This window comes from Dromiciops gliroides, chromosome 4 (genome assembly GCF_019393635.1).
Source record: "Dromiciops gliroides isolate mDroGli1 chromosome 4, mDroGli1.pri, whole genome shotgun sequence".
In the NCBI taxonomy this organism is placed as follows: Eukaryota; Metazoa; Chordata; class Mammalia; order Microbiotheria; family Microbiotheriidae; genus Dromiciops; species Dromiciops gliroides.
Genome location: NC_057864.1, coordinates 51903904 through 51928918, shown reverse-complemented (window position 1 = coordinate 51928918; position 25015 = coordinate 51903904). Strand labels below are relative to the sequence as shown.

The 25015-nt window shown below is 36.4% G+C and overlaps 1 protein-coding gene across 1 annotated transcript in view; it reads right to left on the bottom strand.

Annotated features, from left to right (window-relative positions):
• ADGRL4 (adhesion G protein-coupled receptor L4) overlaps positions 1-25015 on the bottom strand; it is a 143057-nt gene that overhangs the window by 61206 nt on the left and 56836 nt on the right. Inside the window, exon 3 of the mRNA XM_044000054.1 lies at positions 3678-3830. Coding sequence (XP_043855989.1) covers positions 3678-3830 — 153 coding nt within the window. The remainder of the gene's footprint in view (positions 1-3677; positions 3831-25015) is intronic.

Below are 25015 nucleotides of genomic sequence, written 5' to 3'. Positions count from 1 at the left end.
GGGAGTCAGAACTGGACTGCAAGCCCTGCCTGTGTCAGTTTTCAAAGCCTTTAATCTTGTTTTGGGCAGCTAGATGGTCTAGCGATTAGAAAGCCAGGTTTGGAGTCAGGAAGACCTGAGTTCAAATCTGGTCTTGGGTAGTTACTAGCTGTGTGATCTTGGGCCAGTCATTTAATCTTGTTTGCCTCCATTTCCTCATCTATAAAATGAACTGGAGGAAGAAATGGCAAACCACTCCAGTAGCTTTTCTAAGAAAACCTCAATTGGGGTCATGAAGAGTCTGAAATAACTGAACAACAACAATCTTGTTTTATTTCCTATAAATTGAAAACAACAATACTTATCCTGGCTAACTACAACAATGATAATTTATTGAGTGCCTTAAGGTTTTCAAAGTTCTTGACATGTTATCTTACTTGAACCTCATAAAACCTTGTGAAGTAGGTACCAATATGATGTTCATTTTATAGATGAGGAAATAAAGTGAGAATGATTAACTGACTTGCCCAGGATCACACAGTTAAGTCCAAGGTAGTATTTATAAAAGTTTGGATTTTCCTGACTTCAATTCTATTACTCTATCCACTCCATCAATTCAGCTTTCTGATATAGTTGTTCAGTTGATTTCAGTTGTGTCTGACTCTTCATGGCTCATTTAGGGTTCTCTTGGAAAAGATACTAGAGTGGTTTGCCATTTCCTTCCCTAGGTCATTTTAGAGATGAGGGAACTAAGGCAAACAAGGTCAAATGACTTGCCCAGAGTCACAAATCTAGTAAATGTCTGAGGCTGAATTTGAACTCAGGTTTTCCTGACTCAAAGCTTGGTGCTCTATCCACTGCACCATGTAGCTCCCCTCTCTACCTCATTAATTTGCAGTATTACATATTTTGAAAAGTGTAAAGCAGATTCAAGATCTTATTTTGATAACCATATTATCATCATACCTTAAATCATTATTTTTTGTTAAGATTGAAATCATTGTCATCATAGCTCACATTTATATAGCACATTAATGTCTGCACAGCATTGTAATACATTATCTCATCCAAGCCTCAAAATAACCCTGAGAAGTAGGTGCCTCATGGTATCATTATTCTAATTTTACAAATGAAGAAACTGGTGCTTAGAGTACTGAAGTAAACCATTCTCACACTAACATGGGTATTCACTGCTGAGCTATTTGTAGTTCTAAAATTTCATTTGAATTGATATCTTTTCTTTTGTCTCCATCTTGCATACACATAGCTTAGCACAGCACTTGGCATATAATAGGCACTTAAAATGCATGTTGATTGATTAATATCTTTTGTTTTTGTATAATCTTTATTTCTGACTATAGCCTTCCTCCATCCCTTTACTCAGTTGGTCAATTTTTAGGCCCCTATATTTTGAAAATGGACAAGAGAGGCAGTATGCTAAAGTGAAGATTGCTGGACTGGTTAACCAGGGACATAATTTTCAATCATACCTCAAACATTACTTAACCTCTTAGAGCCTCAGTTTTCTCATCTCTAAGATGAGGATAATAACACTTGCACTACTTATTGCAACAAGGATCGTTGTGAGGAAAGCACTTTGGGGATGTTAAAGCACTACGGAAATTTGAGCTATTCTAAAGAACTTGACTCCCCAGCATAGGGCTGAGAATATCATAATAGGCAGAAGCCCAAATTGTACTTCTAGCTAGAGATAGCTTATTAAATGCCTTATGTACTTGAGACATAATAGGCATTTAGTAAATGCTCAAGGATTGATTAATGTGCTAGACAAGATATAATAGTTTCCCCATTATGTCTTCTCAGGTGCTAGATGAAGTTCTTCCACTGGTTTGCTGGATGACTCTGGGCCAAGCTAACATCTTTGAGTCTCCGTGTCTTCTATCAGTCAAATTGGGAGAACAGAGCAAATGAACTCTAAGACTCCTTCCAGTTCTAGTATTCTATTATTCTACATTATTTACTATTGAGTGCCTTGTGGACTGCTAAGTGGTGGTAAATTGATTGATGAGAACTTCTCAAGTTCCAAAAGAAAGTTAATTTTAAAGGTCAAAGAATTAGAGTCACCAGAGAATTGGATTCTGAAAACTGTGCCTATTAAAATCCCTGAATATCTCCCTCCCCCATCAGAATCCAATTCAAACCTCAAGCCCCTAGTGAATTCAGTTGTTGATTTTCAGTAAACGAACAAATTACATTGTAAGAACATTTTCAATGTCCTCCAGATAGTCTGTTTATTATAAACACAAGTTTGGAATAATCTTCCATTGGCATAGGAAATGAATTTATCTTATTCATAGGAAATCAAATATTTTCAGAAGATATCTTCATGAACCTGAACTAACTCACTAAACAGTACCATGGGGTCATGCATATTCCACAGGAGTGTCACTTAACCACAAGCTCGTAGCAAAAGCAAAGAGAGAATCTGCCACACAGAAATCAAAACTGAATATTTTTACAGGACCCACTGGGGCCAACATCTGAATACAAATGTACAAAACTCAGAACATGAACAACAACTTGTGACCAGAATATATTTTGTTTCTTGGGCATAACAGATCAATTTTTCAAATTTAATATTTATTCAATTTGTTGCAACTGCACCCTAGGCCACTAGACCTCAGAGCTCTCTAAAATTATTTTCTCTGTATGTTATTTGATTTGGTTTTCACGGCATAAATTCGTCCTACTCCTCAAGTCATTGGAAAAACGAATACTCTAAAGCAACTTATTAAATATAAGGATTGTTCGAAGCAACTGGAGATACTTATCCTCGAGAAGAGAAAACTTGGTTGGGGGGGCATGATAGGCACCCTTAAGTTTTTGAAGTAGTCATGTAATCACAGAATCTGAGAATTGTGAAAGACATTGGTTGCCATCTAGTCCAACCTGTATTCAAAATGAAATTGCCACTCTAACATGCTCATCCAGCCTCTCTTGCACAGTGTCCAATAAAGTGGATTTACTTTTGGATAGCTTTAATTGTTAGAAAGTTTTCCCTGACATTGAGACTAAATCAGAATTTAGTCTTGACTCTTTTATCATTATTTTTGGTTTGTCCTATGGGATGAGATGGAACAAATTTCTGATGCTTCTCCTTCATGGCAGCCTTTCAAATATTTGAAGATAACTAACCCTGCTTGTCTTCTTTCTAATACTACCAATTCCTTCAACCAATTCTTGTATGATATCATTCTGGTTGTCATCTTCTAGACACTCCAATTTGTCCATGTATTTTCTAAAATGTGACACCTAGAATTGAATAAAATTGGACAAAACAAAACAAGTCCAGATGTGGCTTGACCAAGGCATATCCTCTTGGTGCCTTTACTGACTGTGGACATCTTTACATTTCTCTAGAAACCTTCTCATCCTGAAGATGGCTACACTCAATGGTGTGTGGGAGCCAGCTTGTTTTTGGTCTGGAGAGCTGATTTTTAAATCTGCAATGTGAGTGCTTACATCTCAGAAATTGGTAAATGCTACAAAACGGGGCTTGATTTATTGTTTCATTGATTGTCTAGTTTTAAGAAAGTGATGGAGAAAATGTTAATAATGCTAAAGGAAAGCAAAAATTTGTAGTTCTCCTTCCCCTCCCCTGGACTGGTGTGTGCTGGTAAATGTTTAACAACCAGTCCTGTAACATTAGATGAACCACCATTTTAAAGACAACTTACCTATACAAGTAGTTCCATCATTAGTTACAAACTGGGTTTGTGAGCTGCTGGATGTAAAGCCAGGTGCACACATGCAGAAATAACTCCCCTCTGTATTAGTGCAATTGGCATTCTCACCACAAGGCTGTGTAGAATTTTCACACTCATTATCATCTGGGAAAATATTAATCAAAAGGCCATGTTATTTTTAATTCCTGAAATACATTATTTGAATATAATTAAAAGTATGCGCTATTATTTTGTAGCATCTTAATTTAATGATTTCAATTGTTAGAAATTTAGAATAAAAAGCAGAGAAAATTATCACCATTAGCAGATAACACATAGTATACAGAGAAAACCCAAGAGAATGTTGGAGAAACCAAGTGAAACAATTACTAGCTTCTGTAAAGAGGCAGAATGAAAATGAAATGCTCCAAAAATCACCAGTATTTCATATAATATTAACAAAACCCAGAAAAAGCAATAAGAGAAATTCCATTAGATATAAATACCAAATGCATAAAACATCTTGGAGTTTACTCATCAGTAATATACAAAATTTATATGAATGCAACCAACATATACACTCTATAGATGAAAAATAAGGCTCAAAAGGAGGAGGGGATCATTCTGGGCTCATGGTTCTGCTGCAATAGTGAGCGTTTGCATAGATCTTTAGGGTTTACAAAGTGCTTTACACATGTTAAATCATTTAATCCTCACAACAACCCTGTGAAGTAGATACTACTATTATTCCAATTTTACAGAGGAAGAAATGGAGACTGAGAAAGTTTAAGCAACTTGACTAGGGTCACACAGCCAGTAGGTATCTGAGGCAGGATTTGAATTCAAGTCTTCTTGACTCTAAGGCCAGCAGTAGCCATTGTGCCACATAGCTGCTGTATTAATATAATAAACATGGCATTATTAACTAAATTAATTTATAGATTTAGTGCTATACCAATCAAGTGGTCAAGTTACCTTCTAATGGAAGACTTTGATCAAACCACGAAAACATTTGTAAAATTCCTGGAGGAAGAAATACTGTCTCTGATGCTATGTATGTGACCTTGGTTAATGAACCTCTTTGAGCCTGTTTCTCATCTATAAGTTGAAAGGAAAATAATTAATAACCATCAAGTTTCCTTCTAGCTCTAAATCTATGATCCTACAAATTTGCCAGAATTGCAGGGGAAATGATGAAAAACAATTTAGGAATAAGGGAGATATAGACTGTATTAAAGGCAGTAATCATCAGAACTACTTGGTGGTGGTCAAACGATATAAAGGCAAATCCTCACCCAAAACATTCCAATCGCCATCTCTGTGTCTTTACAAAGATGGTACCCCATGCCTGGAATGAACCTCCTCCTTTTCCTTTGCTTGTAAGGATCTCTAGTTTCTTTTCATGATCAACTCAAACCCCACCTCCTCCATGGGGCCTTTCCCAAGGCCACCAGCTGCTAGTACCTTCCCTGTAATTATATTGTATTACATTTGTCTATATTTTGTATATACTTGTATGTGTACATGCTGTTTCTCCATTATATTCCAAGATCCTTTGTTCAGAGACTACTGTTTTTATTTGTATATCCAGCTATGCCTGTCACATGGAAGGTACTTTATAGATACTTATTGGTTGGTTGATTGAGAATGACAAAGATGAGGAGGAATTAACCCTCGGGTGTTTTTCTTTGCAGGGCAATGAGGTTTAAGTGACTTGCCCAGGGTCACACGGTTAGTAAGTGTCAAGTGTCTCTTGCTGGATTTGAACTCGGGTCCTCCTGAATCCAGGTCCAGTGCTTTATTTATTGTGCCAAACACTCAGCTTTCAAGCATGGATAAATGGGAAATTCTGGTATCATAAATAAAAAACAGTGAAGTCAGAAGGAAGAGCCACTTTTAAGGAGACTGATGAAAAGTTCTTTGTTGGACTTACAGAGATAAAAATTCCACCAGGACATACAAGTTGACAGCCAGAAATGAACTGAAAGCTCAAAAGAGATCAGGGTTAGAAAGACAAATATCAGCATCTTTTTGGTTGAGGGAATAGTTGGAGCTGTGAAGATGAATCAGATTCTAAGGGAGTAAAGAGAAGACAAATCATAAAACCTTGAGAAACTCCCAACTTCAGGGGCCAGGAAGTAGACTAAACTGAAAAAGGACAATGGTCAGAAAGGTAAGAATAGGACCCAAAGAATAGAGTATCTTCAAATGGCAAAAATCCCTATCCATTGAGTTAGAAGTCAAGGAGGGTGAGAAGAGGTTTTAGATTTACCAATAAAGAGGTCATTGGTAACATCTGAAATAACACTTTCTCACTCCAGTAACCTTAGTTCCTAGAAGATTATGTTCTTGGGAACTTAACCCTTTCATTTCTGTATCTTTTTTTTCAGGGCAGTGAGGTATAAGTGACTTTCCCAGGGTCACACAGCTAGTAAGTGTCAAGTGTGTTAGGCTGGATTTGAAATCAGTTCTTCCTGAATCCAGGACCGGTGTTTATCCACTGTGCCACCTAGCTGCCCCCTCTGCATCTACTCTTGAAACTCCTCTGTACTGATTGGTAAATGACTCATGGGACCCACTACATCTAAGTTGGCTCTCAGCTATGCTACATTTTTACTTCTTAGGCATCTTCTCCTCAGTTGCCTTGTTGCCACCCTCTACATCTTCTTGGTATTTCCAGTCCCAGAACCATAGTCAAATTAATATTGTCATCAGTCCTGGAAAGGATGTGACTATTTCCTTACAACTCCCCTCATTATCCCTATTTCTTTTTTTTTGAGAGGCAGTTGGGGTTAAGTGACTTGCCTAGGGTCACACAGCGAGTAATTGTTAAGTGTCTGAGGTCGGATTTGAACTCAGGTCCTCCTGAATCCAGGGCCGGTGCTCTATTCACTACACCACCTAGCTGCCCCTATCCCTGCTACTTCTACAAATGCAAATACCTTTCTCTGGACCTCACTCTTTTAGATTTCTTGTCTCCTATTAGAATGTAAGATCCTTGAGGGCAGCAGCTATTTTCACTTTTGTATTGTATTCTGAAGACTTGGGATGGTGTTTAGCACAATTATGTATTTAGTAAACATTTTTAGTTATTAATTCAGCTTCTATTGAGTGACAAGAAAGATCAATGTCAAGGGCTTAACATGAATGGCTTGAAAAAAAGATACATCAGACATAAAGCATTTTTCAATAAATTTGGTGCTGAAATGAAGGAGAAAATGAACTTAGTGCGATAAGGAAAGGGTCTTTTTAAGATTTAGGGAGGCTGAATGGAGGTATAAAAAGGCACTGAGCTTAAGAGTCTTGGGACTTGTGATCCATGTTGACCCTGCTATTTCTTCGCCATAGTTCCTTTCATCTTTAAATATGCACTCCTATAAGGAGGACTTAAACACACAAACAATACACATAGTTAAGGGTTGTAGCCTGTACTAGTGAAAGGCACATTTATGCTAACAAAAGCAAGAGTTATTGAAATCTTGAAGGGGAGGGGCAGTGATGAGTATGTTTGTAAACATGAGATGGGAAAGGGAGAGACAGAAAATATGCATCAATAAGCATTTATTAAAAATTAAAATATGTTACACACTATACAAAGTTCTGGGCATACAAGGAAAGCCATTCCCTGGCACTTACAAAATTGGTGTTGTTCGTTCAGTCAGTTTTAACTCTTTGTGATCCTATTTGGGGTTTTCTTGGCAAAGATAGTGGAGTGGTTTTTGCCATTTCCTTCTCCAGCTCATTTGACAGATGAGGAAATGAAGGCAAACAGGGTTAAGTGACTTGCCCAGGGTCACACAGCTAGTAAATATCTGAGGCTGGATTTGAACTTAGGTCTTTCTGACTCTGGGCTCTGTTCAATATCTATTGTACCACCTAGATGCTCTATTTATTAAATAATATTGAGGAAAGTCTGGAAGAGTTGGAAGGGATGTAACCAAAGGCAAGGTACAAGGCAAGTACTTAACATCTGTAACACTGCCTCTGCAGGAGTAAAGTACTTTGATGAATTGTTCTGAGAAGTTTGTTTTTAATTTAAAAGTATATATATTTTGGGGGCAGCTAGGTGGCACAGTGGATAGAGCACCGGCCCTGGATTCAGGAGGAACTGAGTTCAAATCTGGTTTCAGACACTTGACTTACTAGCTGTGTGGCTCTGGGCAAGTCACTTAACCCTTATCGCCCCACAAAAAAACAACAGCAAAACAAAACAAAACAAAAGTATATATATTTTTTGTGGGGGGAAGCTAGGTGGCACAGTGGATAAAGCACCGGCCTTGGATTCAGGAGGACCCGAATTCAAATCTGGCTCAGACACTTGACACTTACTAGCTGTGTGACCCTGGGCAAGTCACTTAACCCTCATTGCCCCTTACTCCAAAATAAAATAAAATAAAAAGACTATATGTGAAATTGAGAGATTACTCTTAGCAAAGGTCAAGACTACGATTTCCTTTCAGACAGTTGGCAAGAGGCAGAGTAGAAAAAGATATAGACAGGTTATAAGGGAGGAAGAGAAGAAGTTGGAGGAGCTAAGGGTAAACTTCCCACTACAGGAGAAGGTCAGGTAACCTACTGTGAATGCAGAAGGAGGGAGGTGGCATCTGGTGATGTCCTAATTGGAGGATCTTAAATAAACTAAAAACAAGGACTCCAACTACATTTATCCTCAGGCAGTTGTATGTAGTCCTGGATGCTTTTCTGTTCTTTTTAGTTAAACTACTTTCTGAAAGTGTATTTTTCTAAATTTAAAATCTATCTTCACCATCCTTCAGAACCAGCCTTGTCAACTCAAACTGAGAAGGAAGCAGAGACGATCTATGATCTATGCTAATGTAGGGATTAATGAAAAGCAGTAATTAATCCAGTGGCAATGATTATTCAGAACTGTCACTGCCTCTACTCAGTTCATTCTCACCCCAATCCTAACCTTCCAAGGTAGTTTTGGACTTGTCAATGTTGGTCAACTTGGGCTGTCAGCTTCTGTGTTAGGCCAGGACTTTCCCATCACCCATTACTTTCTGGATCACTGCTGTAATTCTTACCCTCCCCACTCTCAGCTAAAAATATCCCATTTCTCCAAATTTTTCAAGAATACATTGAATGGGGGCAGCTATGTGGCACAGTGGATAAAGCACCAGCCCTGGATTCAGGAGGACCTGAGTTCAAATCTGGCCTCAGACACTTGACACTTACTAGCTGTGTCAACCTGGGGCAAATCACTTAACCCCAATTGCCTCACCAAAAAACAAAACAAAACCAAACCAAACCAAAAAAAAAAGAATACATTGAATGGATTTATCCTTTGCTATTATCATATTTCATGTCATATCATACCCATTTGGGAAAAAGTCTTATTACCCAGTAGAATTTAAGAACCTTAGAACAGGGTACATACTTTTTTATATTTGTATCCCCAATACCTAGCACAGCATTATAATTATACCTAGCACTTAGTTAACTCTAAAATTTTCAAAATACTGTACATAGTTTGTCTCTTTTGATCATCACAAGAACTATGTGAAGTAGCTGCTATTATAATCTTTATTTTAAAGATGAGTAAACTGAGGCTGAGTGAACTTAAGTGATTCACCTAGGGCCACATGACTAGTAAGAGTCCAATGCACAATTTGAACTCAGGTCTTCCTGACTCCAAGTCCTGTATGCTATACACTGTGCCAACTAGTTCCTGGGCTAAGAAATATTTGATATACTGAAGTGAATCAGTGTTACTCTGCTCATTTCTCTCCAGGAAAAAAGTCATTGCTGTAGCTTGAAATTGGCATTCATTTTTTCATTCAAAAATACTTCTTACATATTTTCAATGTGCAAAGCACTGAGTTAGATTTACAACTTAGACCTGCACTAAAGCAATTTTCTTTTTTTTTTTGCAGGGCAATGAGGGTTAAGTGACTTTCCCAGGGTCACACAGCTAGTAAGTGTAAATGTCTGAGGCCGGATTTGAACTCAAGTTCTCCTGAATCCACTGTGCCACCTAGCTGCCCTACACTAAAGCAATTTAAAACCACTCCACTATCCCTTAATAGATAATCTCATGAGTTATTGTAGCAAACTGCTAATGTTGAGTCTCTCTAAATATAATTAGTCTGGTCTTGGGATGACAACCCATCCCATGTTTTTTTTCTGAAAATCTTTGCATTTTGGTAGGATTAACCAAAGCTTACATTCCACCTGTAAAATCATGAGAACTGAAAGTCATCTCCATAAAATAATGAGTTCTCAGGGCAGGATTTTAGACACTGTGGTCAATAGAAAGAAGAATAGACCGTAGGGCCATTATAGAGTAGTAGAGATAGTGTGGGACTTGTGAGTCAAATTCTAGCTCAGACATCTCCTAGTTGTGTGACCCTGGGCAAGTCACTCACCCGTAGCATTGGATTCTTCATTTGTAAAACAAGAGATTGGATTTAGTGTCCTCTAATAACTTCTCCAGCTCTAAATCTATGATCTTTCATATTCTCCATGATCCAGATAAACTGGCCTCTTTGCTTTTCCTTACATGTAGCATTTCATTTCCAGTCTCTGTGTCATTACACAAGTTGTCCTTCATTGCTAATATATACTTCTCCCTACTTTCTGCCTGTTTTCCTAGTTTCCTGAAAATTACATATTAAATACCACCTCTGCCATGAGGTCATTCCTCATTCCCATTCCCATAGCTGTTACCCTTCAAAATTACCCTGTATGTATTTTGTTATTATATGTACATTCCATTTCCCTTGATAGAATTCAAGCTTCCTGAGAACATTACCAGGGTAGGTGTCTAATAATTACTTGTAGATTGTCTGATAGATACAGTTGAAATAGATGATTTATTCCTATTATAGTTATTCATAGCAGTTGGATTAAGTAAAAGATTCAGTTGGCACAGCAGAGACTAGGTGAATGAGAATTTTCCTGTATCTTCTAATTGAATTTACTCTTCAGGTATATTTCCAAAGATACCTTATACATGGTCAATGGTTGAAAGCATACTTTTCCTGCATTTTGGTGCAGAGAAAATGAGTTAATGAGATTGATCCACATTGAGGAAGCAGACAGCACTCACTCTCTTTTCCTTCCTTCCTTCCTTCCTTCCTTCCTTCCTTCCTTCCTTCCTTCCTTCCTTCCTTCCTTCCTTCCTTCCTTCCTTCCTTCCTTCCTTCCTTCCTTCCTTCCTTCCTTCCTTCCTTCCTTCCTTCCTTCTTCCTTCCCTCCCTCTCTTCCCCCAACTTCTATTCTGAGAATTTCAAGATCAATCTTCTGTCTTGGGGAAATGTGTTCAACAATTAACCCAACATTGGGTTTGAATGAAATCTTAATTAATTTTAGAGCCAGAATTCATGCTATTAACCAAATGCAAAATTATGCATGGAAATCAAGATAAAGGGGAAACTATAAAATCTAAATTTCTAATTTAATATTAGATCATAGTGTGAAGGTGAAATATATAAAATGGCATAACAAAGGATTATACCTTTAAAAACATGAAGGGCTAAGTGTAGGGAAATCCATCTTATTTAAACTGCCATTCCTCATTAATTTCTAATGCTAAAATGTTTGTTATATTTTAAAATGTAAGTTTTATATTTAATTTCTATGCAATTTATAATTATCAAATATCAGTGTGGGAAGAACTAATGAATAACTAATCATTTGATCAATGGAAATTTGTCTTCAACAGGTCATCCAAAGTCTTTATGTATAAATCTTTTTATTTTTAATTATTGGTAGGGAAAGGGGAACGTTAGGAAAAAAAAAAGGTCATTTCTATTCTAGGTGTAAATTAAATTTTTTTTCGGCCCAGCATTTGAAAGCACAATGATTATTTTATTATAATTCAGTTTCAATTAGTACCTTCTATTTTATTATGCATGGATACATTTACTTAAACATAAATATGAAATTAATTTATTCAATAATGCAATCATTTACAAAATCAGGAAACTAATTTTATCAACTTGGATTCAATTTATTAAAAGATCTTAATAAAAATTAAGTGAACTTTGCTTCTCAAATTATATCTGGAATAACTTCAGAATTTTAAAAAATACAAAACATTCTAATCCAAACCAATTTTTATATACAAATATTTTGCCGGTTTTCAAAAGAGAAAATAAACTATCTGTGACTGACACAGTGAAGATGAAAACTGTTTTTCTAAATTTAAGCTACACAATGAAAAGTTCATAATATGCAATTTACTTTGCTGTGAATAATGCTCAAGCTTTGGATTAAAGGAATTTGTCCATTTTATGGCAGTCGTTTAACTGGAAATTGACATCGACTTGGGGATATCAGATTTAAAAGTGCTTAGAGAAACAGTGTAGGATTCCCTGGCTTAGTATTTTAAAGGTTAAGTTGGATCAAAAGAGATGAAGTAGATCCTTTTGAGAATGAAATTCTGATCTCACAAACACTAATTATTACTATTTGGAAGAAAAAGAATTTTGATGGGAGGGCGATGGAAGCTTTTCTTTGGGAGAAGTACAGAGATCCCTTCAACAAATTCAAATTTAAAACAAAAAAAGAGGTTTTTAGAAGATGGATGCAAAAGAAGGTGACTGAAGAGGATTAAAAAAATGGTATAGAATATAAGAATAAAAATAACAAAAACAAAGTACTGCACAAAGCTTTGAGGATTATGTTTCAATAATAATAATAATAACAGTCAAATTTACATAAAGGCACCTAGGTTATGCAGTGGATAGAGTGTTGGGCCTAAAGTCAGGAAGACTCCTCTTCCTGAGTTCAAATCTGGCCTTATATACTTATTAGCTGTATGACCCATGGCAAATCACTTAACCCTGTTTGCCTCAGTTTCCTCTTTTGTAAAATGAGATGGCAAAGGAAACATAATTGATGGAGTCACTAGTGAAACCTATGGGACTCCTCTCAAAATAAGTGTCAAAATGTATGAAATAAAATACACTAGATAATAAAGGAAACTAATTATAGTTAAGTAAAATTATCAAACTATATTAATAATATTTATAAATCTAGGTTAAAAATCCAGGACTAGGGGGCAGCTAGGTGGCGCAGTGGATAAAGCACCGGCCCTGGATGCAGGAGTACCTGAGTTCAAATCTGGCCTCAGACAATTGACACTTACTAGCTGTGTGACTCTGGGCAAGTCACTTACCCCCCATTGCCCCACTAAAAAAAAATCCAGGACTAGAGGGAGGCTACTTTGAGGCATCTCTAAGACTAACCTCCACCATCTGTGACCTGATAAGCTCATTATTGACCTATGAACCCATCCAAATTTACATGGATATATACAGAACAAAAAGTTTCTGCAGGAATTTCTCCTCACACCATCCCAGTTTCACAATAGGCAAATCACAAACTCACAAAACTTAGAAGGAAATAGGCAGCTACTGAAATGGAAGAGGCAGTTTTCTTTGAGGTGAGCGTTGTTATGAAGAGCTTTTACATGATCAGAGCACTATTTCCCAGTGCACCTTAGGTACATATAAACAAGAAGAGCCTTCAGATCTTCTTTGGGCTCTATGGAAGGCAAGGAGGTACAGTTCCAGGGAATTGGTCTTGGATGCTATGTGTGTAGAAGAGACTATATACAGGATGTCTGTGGTATGTCAGAACCATGGACAGCTCTGACCGTCTAGTTTTTTTCTTTTCCATTTCTTATTCCCTAATATGAATGCTAAGATAATATGAGTATAATACAATCAAGAACTTAATGTTTATCTCCACTGATGAACGTTTGCTTACTTAGATGTGAAGTTGTTTTTCAATTCTTTTTTTTAAACCTAAAGGAGCAAATATTCATAGAGTTAATTTAAATAGAGAAAGTTCAGATCAAGAAATGGTTGCAAAATTAATATATGAAAATTCTGTTTATAAGTTACTTTGGCTGAAATGAACCACATTACTATTAGCCCAAAGATGGGATGTTTAATGTGCAAGCTTATTCTTCAGTAGCTCAAGGATCTTTGATTTCATTGGTATGGATATTCTCACCTCCAATAAAGATCAAAACCTCTTTTTTTCTTAGTAATCAATTTTTCTTTATTTTTCTGTTGCTAAAAACAAAGCAAAATGAGAATCAGCTAGTAGTCTGTCTTTTATTCATGAAGCTCTCTGGAAAAAAAGGCAAGTCTTGTCCTTGGATGACTGTGTACAGGCCAGTATCTGAAACCTTTCCATAATGAAAGGATCATTCAAAATTGTCCTTTGATGGAAGAGCCTTGACAAAAGCTGTATCACCTACACAACATTCAGAGGTATCAGAAAGGGAGTATAATGGAGGTCCAAATAGTTACACAGTAGAAATATAATATAATATGCACATTTGCATTTGGGTGTATCATTATAAGGAGAATTTATCTTCTAAACTATCTCAGTACGGAGACTAGGATGTCAAGAAAAGTGATATTGAAATACAACATTATCTTTTGATCTAGATTAAACCACTAATCATTAAAAAGGATGCAAGTTAAAAGAACTCTGAAGTTCCACCTCACATCTATCAGGTTGGTAAATATGATAAAAAAAGAAAACAAATATTGGAAGACCTTCAGGAAAATAGGCTCATTGCTGCAGTGTTGGTGGAGCTGTGAATTGGTACAACCATTATGGAAGACAAATGTGATTTTTGAGATTTTTTCATAGGTGCTTTCCCACAAAACAAAAGATTTTGCTTGGAATGAAACCTATACATAAACCTCCAAATTTACTTGAAGTAGAATTCTACTTTTATTAATGTGGTACAATGGAAAGAGCACTATATTTGGAGTTAGAGCATATGGGTCTATTAATTAGCTCAGTAGCCTCGCCCAACTCACTTAGCCCTCTATGTGCCTCAGTTTATATACCTATAAAATGAAGGAGTTGATCTAGATGGTTTCTCAGGTCCCTTCTATGTCTAGATCTATGACTCTATTAGTCTGTGATTTAGATGGTATGGGTTCTTTCATTGATATAGAGCAAGAAGTTTTTTACTTGGGGCCCAAATTTGGGGATCCTTGTACATATTTCAGGATGGAAAAATATATGTTTATTTGAATATAATTGGTTTCAGTGATTATGGAATGTGTTTTATTTTATGAATTTAAAAATATTATTCTTAGAAGAGGTCCACAGGTTTCACTGGACTGCCAAAAGGGTACATATCACAGAAAAAGCTAAGAACCCTGATGTATAGGGACCTAAAAAGTTGTTATGGTGGGGCAGCTAGGTGGTGCAGTGGATAAAGCACTGTACTTGGATTCAGGAGGACCGGGTTCAAATCTAGCCTCAGACACTTGACACTAGCTGTGTGACCCTGGGCAAGTCACTTTACCCTCATTGCCCTGCAAAAAAAAGTTGCTATGACTAAAAAATATAGAGGACATACAGCCCAACAGACCACATTTGAGACCTTTTTAGCGTGGTAGAACCTACCAGATGTTTTTTTCTCTCTATTTATCCTTTGACAATTTAATTCAACAAACATTTAATTAGTACCTTCTACATTCAAGATACAATGCTATTGTTCTAAGGACACCAAGGCAAAAGAAAACAAGGCCCTGACTTCAAGGACCTCACTTTATATTCAGAAAATGCCAAAGGTACACAGAAAAATAAAGACAATTCATTATTTGAGAATTACCTACCAGAAAAATCAGGTAAGATTTTCTGTGTCAGGAAGATAATCCAGAAAAACCTCTAAGTACATCTTGTGATTTTATATTAGAATAGGACTAGGAACAAATATGTAATATATATGCATGTGTGTGTGTAATTATGGGGAGAGGAGGTGAGAGAAAGAAGAGATGAGAGAGAAGGAGGAGGAGGAGGACAAAGACTAGGAGGATGAGGATGAGGAGGAAGTGGCCAGGCAGAGATAGTGTGGTACTGCAATAAATGAAGAACTGGCCTGTAAGTCAGAAAGATGGCTTCAAGTCTTGCTTCTAACATGTACTGACCTGGGTGACACTTAATATGTCTAGTAACCTCTCAGTGATCTAGCCCAGAGGTGTCAAACTCACTCAGCCCAAAACAGATTAAAATATAACTGGAAAATATTTAACCCCAAAATGTGATATAACATAGATAATGTTAATTTGTGGTTTTCTAAGTCAATATGCAGCCTTCAGGAATCCATTTCTATTTGAGCTTGATATAACTGCTCTAGCCAACTCTCTAAGACCAAAACTTCTAGAGAAGATGCTGACCTGTCTTGGTAGAGGAAACTCTGGGAATTCCCTATGTCAGTAAAATAACAAGTCTAGTTCTTATTCTCAGTTAATAGAATTATTCACATATAGTCACAGAGATAAATAAGTACTTATAGCTATAGAAATAAACATTATACCTAAATTGGTATAAAAATAGACATATATATTTAAATTTCAAAATATATTTATATATCCACTTCTGTATTTATATATAAACATATAGTTATATATATTATATACACTAGAATATACTTATTTTGTAGCTATATGTGCATATATGAAATATCCCAAGTCTCAATATAGTGTTAAGCTATTAAAATGGAATAACTTAAACACATATACTTATATGTCATATATATCACATATATGTAACATATATACTTAGCATAAATATATGCTAAAATGTAATACATGCTATTTGTTTTCATACTATATAAACATATAATTACATATAAATATCTGTTTATATATAATTATTTCTGTAGTTATCTATATACACACATATGTATATATGTGTGTATATATATACACATGCATATACACACATATACACACAGAATCTCCAAAAAGTCTCAGTCAGACTTTTGAAACACACTATATAATTCATTATGTAAATATCTATCTATGTCTATATCACATATATGTGGTACATATACATGCATACATTATACTTAGTGCTATACCTATATATGCCTGTATATCTATTGAGGTAGTGGAATGACCTCCAATTTCAAAGGCAGGAGACCCTGTATGAGTGGTTCCAATTCTCTAGGCTTCATTTAGCATATAAAAACAGTGAGGACAATAATATTTGTATGACCTCCCAGAGTTTTGCGAGGCATACTCTTCAAAAGTATAAAAGTACTAAATGACTGAGTTATAATAGAAATCAGGTGACTACTTCATTTGAAAACTTTCCAATGGTTTCAGAATTGAACAGAAGCTGAAAATAATTTTACTCCAGTTGGGCATAGATTCAGTCACTCAATTACTGAAATATTTGTTGAGTTCCCAAGTGTGATTTTGGCTCTACCTGGAGATAAGTAAAATTTAATCAGAAAGACAAAGTCCCTGCCCTGTGATCAGAGTTCATATTCTAAAAGTAAGTTAACGTAGAAACATGTAATTGAGTTTTTTAAAAATCAAAATTGCTGGAAATTTTTTCTATAGTTTTATTACATATATTGAATATACATTTCCATATATTCCTAAATTTAGGTTATTTTACAGTAAAATCCTGGGAGAAGTTTGAATTGACTTGAAAAGGAATTGTGCTCTCAGATCAGTTTGGGGTAATATGAAGGAAGATGAGAATTGGATCCCCTGTGAGTTTCACCTGTACAGGTGATATAGAGACAAAAAAAAGAGGTATACTGAGAAAAGATGCAAACCAGGCCCGATATGGAGGTCTCAGGAGGTTTTTACTGAGAGTCAAGAAGTGGTAATGAACCACTTTCCATTACCTAACTGAATATGTTTATAAAAATAAATGAATATACCGAGAGGTTAAGTGCCTTGCTAAAAAAAGAAAAAAAAGAGTCAAATGAAGAAGAAAAGAGAAAGAAAATCCTGTCATTGATTCCCTGCCTCCCCAATTTGTGATTTGAAGCCAATCACTTAACCTCTTAGCTCCCTTATCTGCAAATTGGGACTAATGATACTTTTCCTTTTCCACCTCCCACCCTCCCAGACATGTTATGTGAATTAATTAGTTAATAGCCTATTTCTCATTTTCCCCCATAACCTATAGAGCTTATCTGAGTGAGGAGTCCTTATTGAATTTTAAAGTAACAGAGATAGACAATGATGTCTTGGAGGGAAAAAAATGTAATTGCTAATTACAGAGAATCTTTAACTTTTTCAATAGCTAGGTTCAAATATTTAAATTTCCAGGAGAGCACTGCATTATTACTGTAGTTTCAGCATGGGAATTTAAATTCCTCAGTCACAGTTTTGTCTACTGTTTTTCAGGCTGAATCCTTTGGTTTTGCTACTAGATGTCTCCAACAGTCCTTTTAATTCCTGTTGGAGATCTAGGATAATAAAGTTTAAATCAGAATGTCACTTAGGAAATTTTAGTATGAGATGTTTGCTGTGAGTGAAAACTTTCAAGTTACATGTATTTCAACCTGTAAGAAAAAATAAAACTATTTAAAAATGTAAGTAGGATCTGTGACAAAAAAAATGAAGATCACCTATCAGTCTTTATAAAATCTTCCATGATTGGGGCCAAACTCAAGAGTGTTCTGGCTCTTGAGAGACAATTGTTCAATTTTCTGAAAGATCATTTACATTTTGGAAATTAGTAAATGCTACAATTTGGGCCTGATTTATTATTTTCTTGATTGTTTAGAATTAAGAAAGTCATGGGAAAATGTTAATGCAGATTAAACTTAAAAGTATGCCATGATTTTTCAGAAAGCTAGTTGTTAAATCTTTACCAGTATCTCACCTCTCACTATCCCTGCCTCTCACAATGTACCCAGTGTTTCAGCTAAACTGCTTTACTCATTATTAATGGGTATATCCAATGTTTTCCTTTCTCTGTTCCTTGTATCTTTCACCTGGCAAAAGATACTGCCTGGTATGTGCTTATTTTCCCACACTATCTCTGCCTAGCAATAACCAAACTCTCCTTTAAATCTAATCTAATGTACTAATTGTTCAAATCTCAACTAATATGCCAAGTGTTTCATTAATCCCTTTTTGATTGATCCCTTTATCTTATATCACTTTCTCTCAAAGTCCTATAGTTCAGATAGAACCTCTGTAATAGGACCTGGTACATTTGGTCATGTCTTATGAATCCATGTATGTATATGGTATTTCGTCAACTAGATTATAAACTAATTGAAGTAAGGTTATCTATCATTCATCTTTGCAATTTTCATTGTGCTTAGCATAGTACCTTTTATTCAGCAGCTACTCAACAATAGGGTGGATGAGTAAATAAATTTATTTCTATTTAAAAAATAATTTTAGCTAGCTAAGAAGTTACATGCTTAAGGGCAGGAGATGTTAATGCTTGTCATTTAGGAGTTATTCTATTTGGGTTGGATCTATAGAGAATTGCTGCATTTTGTATTTAAATTCAACAAATATTTATAACTATGTGCAGGTATTTTGCTACATATTGGAGATGTAAAGTCTTGGCATATTTCCTGTTCTCAAGGATTTTACATTCAACTCAGGAGCGTATAACAAGTCTACAGCTAAGTATGACATAACGAAGGGTATGATGGAATCAAAGGAAACATCCAAAAACTTTTTCAAGATCAGATGACACCTGGGTAATTTCATTTCCTTCTATGGCCAGGCTACAAGACCAGATCAGGGGAATGTAGATATAGGTTATACAGATTTTAATAAGGCATTAATCAAGTACATAATGTAATGATAATAGAACAGCTAGAGATATGGGGTCTATAATTGAGGAAATTAGGAAGTGGTTGAATGGGCAAAGGGGAAACTATTAATTGACATCAAATATTCAAAACAGGGCACACTGAAGAGGACCCCAAAATCCTGAGAACAGTCAATGCTGGAAGGTTTGTGGGAAGACAGGTACCAGCAAAGCAGCGTAATCATATATGCTTGACCATGAGTTGTTTTTTAGACCAAACTCCCCACATCCACAATTTGAATAAAAGCAGAGATAGTGAATCAAGCCTACAGATTATCCAAAGCGAAGATGAAGTGCTGACATATTAGATAAAAGAGTCAGGATTCAAAAATATCTTGACTTGTAAGAATATCAGGGCAACTCCTATCTAAAAGCATTTAATAAGGATGCATTTAAAGTCTTTATCTTGGGTAAAACCTCAGGGGCAGCTAGAGGGTACAGTAGATAAAACACCAGCCCTGGATTCAGGAGGACCTGAGTTTGGATCCAGCCTCAGACACTTGGCACTTACTAACTGTGTGACCCTGGGCAAGCCACTTAACCCTCATTGCCCCACAAAAGAAAGAAAAGAAAAAAAAAGAAAAAAGAAAAAGAAAATACCAACCTCATCAGTAAAATGAGGCAGGAAGAGATAGTAGGCTTTCCATCCCCGAAAATAACATCTGAGGGTTAGTTAGTACACTGAAATCTCAAAATACATCTGCATTTAGATGCAATATCTAACATTTTCATGGCACCTTAAGATCTGCAAAGCATTTTCCATGTGTTCTTTCATTCTTATAATAACCTTGTGGGGTAGGTATTATTATTATTAATAACAGATGAGGAACCTGAGACTGAGAAAAATTAATGACTTGCCCAGGGTCACTCAGGCAGTAAGTGTATGAAGCAGAATTTGAACTTAGGTCTTTCTAGTTCCAAGTTGAGCATATGTACTATACTACTTAGCTGTCCCATATGCATATATAAAGTGTGTATGTATTGTATAGAAATATATATATGCATATTCATATATATGCATAAATATATCACCTACATATATAGTTATATAGATAATTAACCATATTCATATGCATATGGTTTATATTCTTTTCTAAATACTCTTTTCCATTAAACTTATACCTACTTGTGGGAAAAATGTGTCTTAGAGTGGTTTCTTAGGTTCCTTCAGTATTAAACATGTGCATGTATTTTCTCATGTTTGCCTAATTCCTCATATTTGTTATTTCTCACTGAATAATATTCAATTGCTTCATGATTTCCATTTTACTGATCCCCTAATTGATAGCCCCCCATTCTATTTTCTGTACTTTGCTATTAGAGTATTACTATAAATATGACTTTCGCTTTTGTCTTTGACTTTCTTGGAGCATCGACCAAGAAGTGAAATTTCTGGGTCAAAAAGATATGGAGAGTTAAATCACACTATTGCATGATAATAAAGTAATTGTTTGTATTGAGGTAGCTAGGTGGTACAGGGGATAGAGTGCTAGGCCTGGAGTCAGGTCCTAGCTGTGTGACCCTGGGCAAGTCACTTAACCTGGGTTGCCTCAGTTTCCTTATCTGTAAAATGAGCTGGAGAAGGAAATGTCCAACTACTCCAGTATCTTTACCAAGAAAATCCAAAACAAGGTCACGAAGAGTTGGACACTGTTAAAATGACTGAAAAGACTGGTTATACCATTTCACAGACACATCAACATGGAATCAATGTAATCCTGTCAATGTTGGCTTCCATTTTTTGTCATTTGCTGTCATGACCTCCCCCAGAAAGGTTGCTTTAATTTTTTAAAGTATAACTAATTCCTAGCACTGGCTCTCTACTCCCCCTACCAAGTCCCTTTGTTATGATTACTGTTGCTTCTCACATTGTCTTTGTTCCTTGTTTCAAATTAAGGATGGGATTTGGAATGACCTTTCTAAGCAAAGCAGGCATAGTTGCTACAGTTTTCACTGAAGTTGCAAACCATACTAATGAAGCATGATGGGTGATCACTATTAATATGTGATTGTACTTCACTTCTGCTCATGATGAGATTGAATTATACTAGTATGATCAGACACTGGCTCCCTAGGATCTGAACAACCATTTAGCTTGTATTTCATTTTCCAACCTATTGACTGCAGACTGGGAAAATTAATTAAAAATGGGATGAGCTTCCTTTCCCCTTCTCCAGTGAACGTTATGCCACTGGAAATTTTCACATCAATCATAACAACTTAGAAGCCGCTGAGTTTGACAAGTGCCATTAGCCCTGCACATATTGTCCCTGTGACAGAACTGCCTGGAAGGCTTTGTGAATCCTGCTCCTTCTAAATAAGATATCATCTCTGGAGTCATATTATCACCAGGGCTCCATGATACCTGGAAACTCAAATGTGCCTCCTTGTGTTAGGATCTGTTGCTCTCCTTACTAATTACATGTACTTTATGTGTTTGCACATGGGCTTAGAATACTGCAACACACACACATACACATGCACACACACACACACACACACACACACACACTTTAATTGTCCCTTGAGCTGCTACTGGTAAAAGAGGCAAAAGTTACACTGCTTGCTTTTCCTGTATGTTTATGAAACACATGGCTGAACCTTATTCCTCATATTTGTTATTTCTCACTGAATAATATTTGATTACTTCATGATTTCCATTTTTAATCATTCCCTAATTGATGGAATCCCATTATATTTCCTATACTTTGCTACCAGAGTATTACCATGTTTGTATTGAGGTAGCTAGGTGGTACAGGGGATAGAGTGCTAGGCCTGGAGTCAGGTCCTAGCTGTGTGACCCTGGGCAAGTCACTTAACCTGGGTCGCCAGAGTATTACCATGAATATGACTTTGGCTTTTGTCTTTGACTTCCTTAGAGCATAGACCAAGAAGTGAAATCTCTAGGTCAGAAGATATGGACAGTTAAAATCACACTTTTATATAATAACAATGTAATTGTTTATATCGAGGTAACTAGGTGGTATAGTGGATAAAGCGCTGGGCCTAGATTCAGGAAGATCTGAGTTCAGATCTGGCCTTAGACACTAGTTATGTGACCCTAGATAAGTCACTAAACACTTTTTCAATAATCCTGAAATTATTTGGTTCATAATAATCATGTCATGGGGGCGGCTAGGTGGCGCAGTGGATAAAGCACCGGCCCTGGATTCAGTAGTACCTGAGTTCAAATCCGGCCTCAGACACTTGACACTTACTAGCTGTGTGACCCTGGGCAAGTTACTTAACCCCCATTGCCCCGCAAAAAAAATAATAATCATGTCATAATCATATATAAAAGACATTATAGATAGCTGACCTCAGAGGTTACAAGACATGGGTTCAGATCTCACCTCTGATATATATGCCACTTAACCTCTTGATTCTCCAAGCACCTCTCTATGAGTACAAGTTGCAAAGAGTTTTCAACCTGCATTTGTAGAAGGAATTTCCTGATGTGGGACTTTCCTAGTACCAATAAAATCACAGATCCAGTCTCCCTCCTTGTCCCTTTGTTTATATTGCAATTCAAGGTTGGCAAAGCACTTTAATCATAGCAACTCTCTGAGGTAGGTGGGACTAGGATTATTTTCTCATTTTGGTATATGAAGACACTGAGACACAGAGAATGTAAGGAACTTGCCCATCATCATAAAACTAATAAATGTGACATGGTAGGATTTGAACTCAGTTTTTGATTTTTAATATCATAAAAGTATTTTATTATTCTCTAATTATATGTAGAGATAGTTGTCGACATTTATTTTCCTAAGATTTCTAGTTTCAAATTTTTCTCTCTCCCTCCACTCCCTCTCCCCTCCCCAAGACAGCAAGAAATCTGATATAGGTTATATATGTACAATCACATTAACTATATTTCTGCATTAGTCATGCTGTGAAAGAAGAATAAGAACACAAGGGAAAAACCTCAAAAAAGAAAAACAAAAAAGTAGAAATAGTAGAAATAGTATGGTTCAATCTGCATCTAGATTCCACAGTTCTTTTTTTCTGGAATTGGAGAGCATTTTCCATCATGAGTCCTTTGGAACAATCTTGGAACAATATTGCTGAGAAGAGTCAAGTCTATCACAGTTGATCAATACACAATGTTCTTGATACTGTGTACAATGTTCTCCTGGTTCTGCTCATCTCACTCAGCATCAGTTCATGTAAGTCCTTCCAGGTTTCTCTGAAATCAGACTGCTTATCGTTTCTTACAGCACAATAGTATTCCATTGCATTCATATACCACAACTTGTTCAGCCATTCCCCAATTGATGGGCATTCCCTCAATTTCTGATTCCTTGCTACCACAAAAAGAGCAGGTATACATATTTTTGTACAGGTGGGTCCTTTTGCCTTTTTTATGATCTCTTTGGCAAAAAGACCTAATAGTGTGATTGCTGGGTCAAAGAGTATGCACAGCTTTATAACCCTTTGGGCATATGAACTCAGCTTTTGTTGGCTTCAAATCCAGCTCTCTATCCATGACATAATAATGCAGATACAAATACAAAACATGTTAATATTATAATCATAGAGGCCTTATCAACAGTCTAAATATTGAATCGGCAGAATGGCATAGTGAAAAGAAGGCTGGAATTTGAAGTCAAAGGACCTGAGAGGAAATACTGTTTTTTTTTTTTTTTAAGTGAGGCAATTGGGGTTAAGTGACTTGCCCAGGGTCACACAGCTAGTAAGTGTGTGTTAAGTGTCTGAGGCCGGATTTGAACTCAGGTACTCCTGACTCCAGGACCGGTGCTCTCTCCACTGCGCCACCTAGCTGCCCCTGAAATACTGTTTTTTCAACTGACTGGCTATGTAATGTGGGAAAAATGAATTCGCCTCCTTGGGCCTCTGTTTCTTTATCTGCAAAATGAAAGGCCTAGACTTTAGGACTTCTTGGGTGCTTTCTAGGTCTAGAGCTCCAATCCCATTCCAGGTTGCTGTATTGTTAATTTAAAACATTTATCAGGGGGCAGCTTAGGTGGCACAGTGGATAAAGCATTGGCCTTGGATTCAGGAGGACCTGAGTTCAAATCCAGCCTCAGACACTTGACACTTAACTAGCTGTGTGACCCTGGGCAAGTCACTTAACCCTCATTGCCCTGCAAAAAACCAAAGAAACAAAAAATCCCCAAAAACAAAACAAAAAAAGAAGTAAGCTAAAACATTCATCAGAGTGGCATAAGTAATTTAAAACATAAAACTCATTCTGATATCTTTTTGGGGAGGGGGAGAGTTGGGTGTGTGTAGTGTGTATTTTAGGGGGAATGAAAACACTGGATTTTCTGTGGCATAAATTGAGGCAGAATTCTGTAGTTTTGGACAATCTGGATGCAAATCTTCCTCCAAACGTACAGCTCATGTGGCCCAGGTCAAGTCACTTAACTTCTTACTGCCCCTATACAACTCTCTAAGATTCTCAGTTGCAAAATAGTTGCTGATATTAATATTTAGAAGGAATTTGATGCTGCCTAAACATCAATGAAATGGCAAATTTCTACACCCAAAATTGAGGCAGTAGAAATAAACCAAGGTTTCCTTATGTCTGTTTCTGTTTTTGCAGTTTCCCCATTTACTCATTTGTTGAATAAAGTACCAATCATCACAACTTTATGTCGATGCTAGAAATAAATATTCTGCAGAATAAAGGGCAGGGGTAATATGGAAGATTCTGTGATTCTCTGACAAGATGTTATTGTTGTTTTATACACTTCACTAACTCCTAAGGCAGCATCACGGAAAACAGACTTTTAGGGATA